General features: G+C 33.7%; 1 protein-coding gene across 1 annotated transcript in view; it reads left to right on the top strand.

Moving 5' to 3' along the window:
- LOC106464555 (corticotropin-releasing factor-binding protein-like) overlaps positions 1–7,788 on the top strand; it is a 49,887-nt gene that overhangs the window by 11,530 nt on the left and 30,569 nt on the right. Inside the window, exons 2-4 of the mRNA XM_022392289.1 lie at positions 519–597; positions 2,395–2,552; positions 6,366–6,573. Of these exons, the coding sequence (XP_022247997.1) occupies positions 519–597; positions 2,395–2,552; positions 6,366–6,573 (445 nt within the window). The remainder of the gene's footprint in view (positions 1–518; positions 598–2,394; positions 2,553–6,365; positions 6,574–7,788) is intronic.

The following is a 7,788-nucleotide window of genomic DNA, read 5'->3' as shown; positions in this document are numbered from 1 at the left end:
ATTATTTAACTGATTGGACGTAGCCTAGAACTTAACGTGTCTGGCTTGTGAATCCGAATGTTCATGCATTGTATCCTATTGCTGAACACTTTCAGGTCTTTGGATTACTATAATTGTTACGGTCCAACACCCACCTACTGATACAGTAGCCCAAAACCTGGCAGTAGGTGTTGTTGACTAGCTGCCTTCTCTCTAATGTATTGTTTCAAAACTGGGGATGGCTATTCGCAGATAGCCCTTGTGTAGCTTTGCACAAATCTGAAAAACAAACAACTTCAAAGTTGTCTTGGTAATTTTTGAAAATTCTAAACAAAACAAACAGAGTAGTTTGCTTTCTCAACATACGAAGGTAAGTTTGATATCAGTAATTTTCATGTTATGGCGCATGTTTTGATCTCTTTTATTTATCTCAGTAAAATATTTATATATACATATATATATATAGTTTACTCTAGTACTCTGTTTCTTTCTTTCTTTACTATTAGATTCGTGCAAATTTGTTTTTCTCATAATTTCAGGATACTCAAGGAAAACGTCGACAAGAGCAGAATGTGGACTCCGCGCATTATTTTGACATTGTTCCTGAAGATAGTGGCGGTAAGTTCAGTTTAAGTTAATGATTTATACCTCTTTTTCAACTCATAGCTGTTTCCATACTGTAGCGAAGTTTTAACATGACAGTTATTCTTGTGAGTGTGCCCCTATAGCGCAGTGGATAGCGCGTTGTATTTCTAATCCAAAGGTACCGAATTCGTTCCCCGGCAGGGATGCCACCACCATTGCCTGGTCCTAAGTCCAGGATGAGAAAGGAGAAGGTTTGGACGCGGGGCTAGCAACTCCGCCCCGTAAAAACTAACCTGCTAAAAAAATTTACTGCAACAAGAAACTTCCGTCGGCGAGGTGTTGAACGCGTCCAATCTCTCTAATGTATTGTTTCAAAACTGAGAATGGCTGTACGCAGATAGCCCGTTGTGTTGCTTTGAGCTTAACTTCAAACAAAACAAACATTTTATTACAATGATTTCATTGTTTTTAAATCATATCAAAGATTACGATTCACAGTTAGCTCCTTTTACCATGACTTTGGGAGGTTTATGGGCATTTCTCTTTTCTTTTTTAGATTTAATCATTAGAAGATAAGGCTCTTTTTTCGTTTATTTATTGATTTTCGCGCCATTATACTTCTTTGGGATCACGTACATCATCAAGAATAGTAGAATGTCATCATGAGTTTAATTCACACCTTTTTGTTTTTATTATTGTGTTTCAGGTAATGCTCACAAGAATAAAAATAATCCCTGTAGACTCCCAACACTAATGTCATGTGTCAAATATAATTGATTAAAAATTAGGGTCACAGTTTAATTTTGTTTAATAAAATTATTCATTATTAATGTTGGCTGGTGCCACCCAGCTTAGTACGATTTTCAAATTTCATTCTAATCTTCTAACTCCTGACTTTCTATAATTTTTTATCTCCTTTTATTATAGCCCCCCAGTGGCACAGCGGTATGTCTGCGGACTTACTTTTTAACACTACATTCCTTACTTAACTCCTTATGAATTTTCAAGAATTAGAAGCGAGTATAATAATAATATTTCAATCACACTATGTTCGCTATTTCCATTGCCAACGAAGTGTTTCGCTCAGAACAGAGCTCATCAGACTGACTGGGTTGAAATACCATATCCAATGCCGACGATGCGTTTTGCTTAATCCAAAGCTCATCATAAAGGCTGGGCTGAATCACTATTATCATACACTCTTCTAATTCTAGAAAACGCCTAAAGGACGAAATAAGAAATTGAATGTTTCAAAATATAATAGGCGTAATACTAATGTATTATGACAAGCATAATTAATTATAATTATAATTCACTAGCTTTGAAAAGACGCTCACATTGTTGTCGTCACTCTATTTTTTATGAAGAACCTCTCAGAAAAACTGCACTTTATAAAATGAAAAATTCCTACAAATTATCTAGTTGTTTCGTTTGCAAACTTATGAAGAATAACACCAAGCTGCTAAACAATGGATATTTGTCCAAGGTAAATATTATGTTAACTAGTTTTCTTATTTCGCATGATAACTGGAATTCTTAGTGAAATGAACATAAGTGAACATAAGAATGCCATTTTAAGAATACAAGCGCAATATTCCAGTATATTCAACCTATGCCTTTTATTTTATTATTTTATGAATTTTCATTGATGGTTCAGGTATATTTCGTCTAATTCAAGTAACAATGAGGAAATTAAATAGCCTCTCAGTGGCACGGACTTAGAACATATAGCTCATTAAAAATTCTTCTCTGATAATTAGTCTCTTTTTATAACTCTGAGGAATAATTATCCTATATATCAATATATATGTATTTTTTTTTCAAATACAGTATGTATACGTGTCACTTCAGAGGAGGGTTTGTACCGTTTCGTGTCTGATGGTTCTGCATCGATTTGTGGCCTGTACATCATCGCTGATCCTGAGCATGTTTTAGAAATTGAGGTTGAGACTCTAGACATTAGTTGCTCTGGAGGAGGACTTCTAGCGGTAAGTTGTACAGCAAATCCTTTATAAGTTAGTATTATGCTTAGATTTAACCATAGGTGGTTCAGATATAGGCTCTAAAATAATCATTTGTTTGGATACCTCCTAGTATTTAAAATATTCGTAAATAGCTTAAAATATTATTATCAACACATTTTATTTTAAAATCTAAAAGGTTGATTTTGACTGAAAAGTCTTCCTTTTTTATCCCTTAATTTTTCTTGATTAAGTTTCGCGAATTTACATACAAGTTTCTTATTTCAGGCTGATAGTTACATGCAGGGACCGCAATTTAATATATCTGTGGTATTTCTTTTATTGGCGTTTATGGGTAGTTATCTTATAAGATATATTCTGTTAATCTACTTGCTCGAACATTTATATAGTGCTCGAACATTTATATAGATTTTAAGCGCAAAGCTCCACAATATTCTATCTGCGCTATGTCTACCGTAGGGAGGGAATAGCTGTAAATACGAGAATTTATGGTTCGCATCTGGTTTCCACGAAAACGCGCTTCGCACTTTAAAGTCGTGAGTGCATTATAAGAGTGACGGTCAAATAGTCCAAGAGTTGGCGTTGTGCGTGTTGACCACCTGCCGCACTTCTAGTCTATGAGTTCAGAATTATGGACGGCTATGCTCATATAGCTCTTCTCTCGGTTTGCAGGAACATTCTAAGACAAGCAAACACACCAGAGGGATCGAAGCCTCGAATTTACCGTTATACGCCTTCTAACTTTCTAACACTGAGCAAGTGGTTGAAAAGAGCGTAGCGGGTTTCATTCTTTAAGTACCAACTCATTCGTGACTGTGATAAGTTAAGGTGTCAAGGTCAAGCTGAACATTATCTTCGTTTGCCCTGAGTCACGTGTTTCGTAAAATATCCAAACATTTAAAAACTACGTATATGAATATTCATTTCCCTTTTAACTTGTCATTTTTGCATTTTATCACAAGAAAAGAATAATGACATTGTTAAAAAAAACAAAACATAATTTACTCGTGTGTCACAAACTATTGATAATAAGCTTCGTTGTATGGCGACTTGGTAAACGCCCCCTATGTTTAAGTAGAGAACAAAATAATAAATAAAAGATTTCAATTACGAAATCAGAAGTTAAGATTTAGAACATGTATAGAGAAACAACGATCCGCTATACTGTCAAAACACTCACTGTGATGTTGAACCTTCCAACAGCTTTATTTATATGTATCTACGGTGTGATTTGGTAGTGTGTGTATGTGTATTTTGGGGGGATGATCGAACCCCCGATTTTGGTGTTGCAACGTCTCTATGGATCAGTAACTTGGAGAGAAATATTCAACTGTCTATATGAAGGCTGAGGAGCAGCTGTTTTGCTGAGCGCGCGCTACCTCCTTTGTTCGTTGGCCCCCAGTGACGCAGCGGTATGTATACTAATTTATGCTGCTAAAAACCGAGTTTCGATACCCGTGGTGGGCAGAAAACATATAGCCCTTTGTGTAGCTTTGTGCTTAACTTCAAACAACAATCTTTGCTCGTTATAAGAAATAAATAGAATTAAACAAATCGTGTAGCTGCCTAAGCCAATAGCATCTTATATATATATATCGGATGTATGAATTCCGCCTCGAGAGCAAACTAGTACCATTGAATTGAAAAAAAAAACAACTACAGGATATAAACTACTTGTTAAAAAACAAAAATGCTTCAGAGTTGAAATTTATTCAATAAATAGTTTATTTATTGAATTTAATAAATATTTTTAATCGAAAATTTTGATTTGGGGTTTATTTCAACGCGATCTCAACGAAATCATTAATATTTTGAAGTTCCTGAATTTATTAAGCGTAATACAATACTCGTAACCCCACTAATTTGGCCTTCTCACTTGAATATAAGTTTAATTTTATCGATTTTTTTTTAGCCAATCACTGTTTCTGAAACTTGGTTGTTATGGTGTGATGTAATTGGTTAATAATTTTAAAAAGTTGTCTTGCTGATAATTTTGGTAGTTAAGAAAAAAGAAATTTATTGTACGCCAGTGATAGTGAACTTGTTTGTTGTTAAACACGAAACTACTCAATGGGTTATCTGTGTTCTGTGCCCCCCCCCCCCAGTGGCACAGCGGTATGCCTGCGGACTTACAACGCTATAAACCGGGTTTCGATACCAGTGGTGGGCAGAGCACAGATAGCCCTTTGTATAGCTTTGTGCTTAACTTCAAATAAAAACATAAACAAACAAACAATTTGTGCTCTGTCACCACGGATATCTAAACCAGGTTTTTAGCGTTATGGTGTTTTTCGAACTAAATAAAAATAAAATTTACAGTTTTGTAAAATAAAACTCTATCGGAAAGTTTTAAAGGAATCTAGTAAGACTTCAAAACCAGTAATTAAAATATACAACAAAGGTAAGCATTTTAAATTGTTTATTAAAAGACATATCACAATGACATCTATTCGAAACTTCGAAGCAATAATATATTTTATTTGCAGAATCTACATATTCTGTAGTATGTAACCGTTATTTGATGATGACTCGATACTATAGGTCAAAACGTTGTAATTATTAAAATCATAACTTTCCTACTGTAAAAGTTACTCTTAAAGTGTTTTGAATTAATTAGTCAGTTCAGTCGGTTCCTCACTAAATATCTAGTAATTTGTTTTTACAATACAATAAAACACACCATACAACAGGTGCGTCAAATTGACACACTGGAGTTTGATAAAGATATAAGATTTTCATTTACCAAATTTAATTTCTGTGTTAAGGTAATATAAATGCTCTTTGTTTTCACCCTTACTTCTTAACCATGGAGCTTTTGTTTTATTTCTACCATCTTTCGTGGTTTTTCTGTTATTTGCGAAACTCTGTATTCAGGAGTTTGTTGGTATGAGAACAAATAACCAAAATTTTTGGTTAAATCCTTATCTCTTAATATGTATGAATAACTTGTTTTTAATGTCATCCTGTCTAAAAATTAACGGTGTCTGTAATATTTGGTATATTATTTGTTTGGATAATTTATTGAATATTCTGGCGAAAGTCGTGTATTGAACGACCCACTCTTTCAAAATTAACTTCAAAGTCCTTTTGGAACCTGTTGCTTGTGAGAAGGTTTCAAAACGCGAGGTTGTTTATTATTGATACAGTCGGCGAAAGGTGATGTTCGAAAATTAAATATCGAACAATAAAAACATTCATTTTGCCATAAAAAATTAAAGTTTAAAAATAAAACCCTCAGAATGTTTCCTGCAATTGTTTTGTCGTTGTTTAAGTAATGAAATATTTCCACTTGGAGTATTTACTGATTGTGTGCTAATCCCTTTAAAGACAATTATGAAAACTAAGAACCTCATAATCAAGAAGAAAGCGGCAATAAGGACAAAACAACAGCAATAAAACGAACCTCCAAATTATAATGTGAGAAATTATAAACTGGAAATGCTCTTTTTAAGCTTTCTTCGTCCCTTATGATGTTTAGTTTTTCGAATTAATTTGGCTTTCTAATTATGTTTAAACGTATATATATGTGTATGCGTGTCTGGTGTAAAGTTCAAAAAGTATAAGATACTTACCTATGATATCAGCCTGTGTCTGATCTGCGTCACTTAATGTGTTTTTTTTTATTTCAGTCATGAGATACCAAAGTAATTTCGGGTGATTTCATCAGGAACAAATTACTGAAAGTCCACTTTCCAAAAAGGTGTCGGGTTCTTGGGTTTCTTTTCTGATGCAAACTTTTTTCTGTTAATCCTAAGTGCTTTAACATATCAAAAGGCGAAATCGAATTTGTTGTTGGTTTTTTCTTTTATATTTTCATAGATAATTGACGGCTGGGAGCTAAATGGACAGTTTTTTCCCGGAGAAGATCATCCAAAACCTCTTTCAGATAGATTTGTAGAGATCTGTGGACATTCAACTTCCTGGAAGCCTTTTCGGACAGAACTCAACGTGGCACTTATACAGTTCTTGGTCCCAACGCTTGGGGAAGGTTTCTCTGTGTCTGTGAGATTTTTACAGAATTTTCAGCGTAAGTTTAATTTTTCTCCAGACAGTTTGTCTCGTTTTAGTGAAAAATATAAATATAAATAATTTTTTCGTAGAAACTCTGTTTTGATACACAATGCCCAATAATTATTACTTTTTTTCTATTTGATCAAGTAAAAGACGCCGATTTTTAAAAGAACAGTGTGCACAATATTTAAAGTAAACAAATGTGTACTGTAATGCTGTCATGCTGTAATGCTGTCATGTTAAACTTATATTAAAGTTTTTCTTCATTACCCATTTAAGCCGTCTCCAGCCATTATAAATGTGTACTGTACTGTACTGTACTGACGAACGTATCTTTATATAAATATACAGAAAGAGAAAAGAGGGAGGATGGCAATTCTATGATCATTAGCTATCTTTAAGATATATATCGTATAGTCGTTAAACTGAAAGGATTGGAAGTAACTTTTTATGACATTCCATTTCTAACCACTTGAGAGCACCACTAGTACGATAAAACAACTCTTTGCCTAGAAATCAACACATAGTATTTTAGATCTCAGAGATACATATGAAATCAACCATTCCACAGTTTACGAGATAAAATAAACAATATTTAGTATAATATAAAGCTTTAATATAAATAAAAATGTTAATTAAAAGTTTACATTTTCCATTTTCAGAATTTTTTCTTGTATTTTTCAGACATATGAAATTTTCTTGTGCAATTCTGAGCAGATAATACTGATTTTGCGAGTTGCAGATAGAAAAATTGAAATTGTAAATTTTCTATTGTTTATAGTTTGCTAAGCCTTTTTGGGGGAGCTTTAGAGCTCAGGATGTTTTTTGAATTAATAACGTCAAATAATTAATTATATATATTCGGGTTCATAAGCTATTTTCTGCAGGTTGGCCGATATTTATGAAACCTTAACAAATTACGACCGAATAGTTCAGTTACTGGATATATTTGTTTTAAATTATTATTTCACCTTTTTAAGGAGACACTTCTTTAAAGAATTAGCGGAACGGGTGTAGTCTAGTGTGATTAGAGTGCCAGGCTGCGGATCTGGAGACCCAAGATTCAAGCCGTAATAGGTCACTAAACCCTTTTAGTATTTTCTGTTGTGCTTTTGGTCAGGGATGGCTATGTTTGAATCTTGGGTAGCTCATACGAGACCGTTTAACTCGTGTGTATCGAATAACATACAGTTCATACCAACAAAAGAAACTTGCAAAAATTTGATGAATC

The sequence above is a fragment of the Limulus polyphemus genome, unplaced genomic scaffold (genome assembly GCF_000517525.1).
Source record: "Limulus polyphemus unplaced genomic scaffold, Limulus_polyphemus-2.1.2 Scaffold1686, whole genome shotgun sequence".
NCBI classification, from domain to species: Eukaryota; Metazoa; Arthropoda; class Merostomata; order Xiphosura; family Limulidae; genus Limulus; species Limulus polyphemus.
The sequence above is the reverse complement of the archived record's forward strand: the minus strand, read 5'-3'. Positions and strand labels throughout refer to the sequence as shown.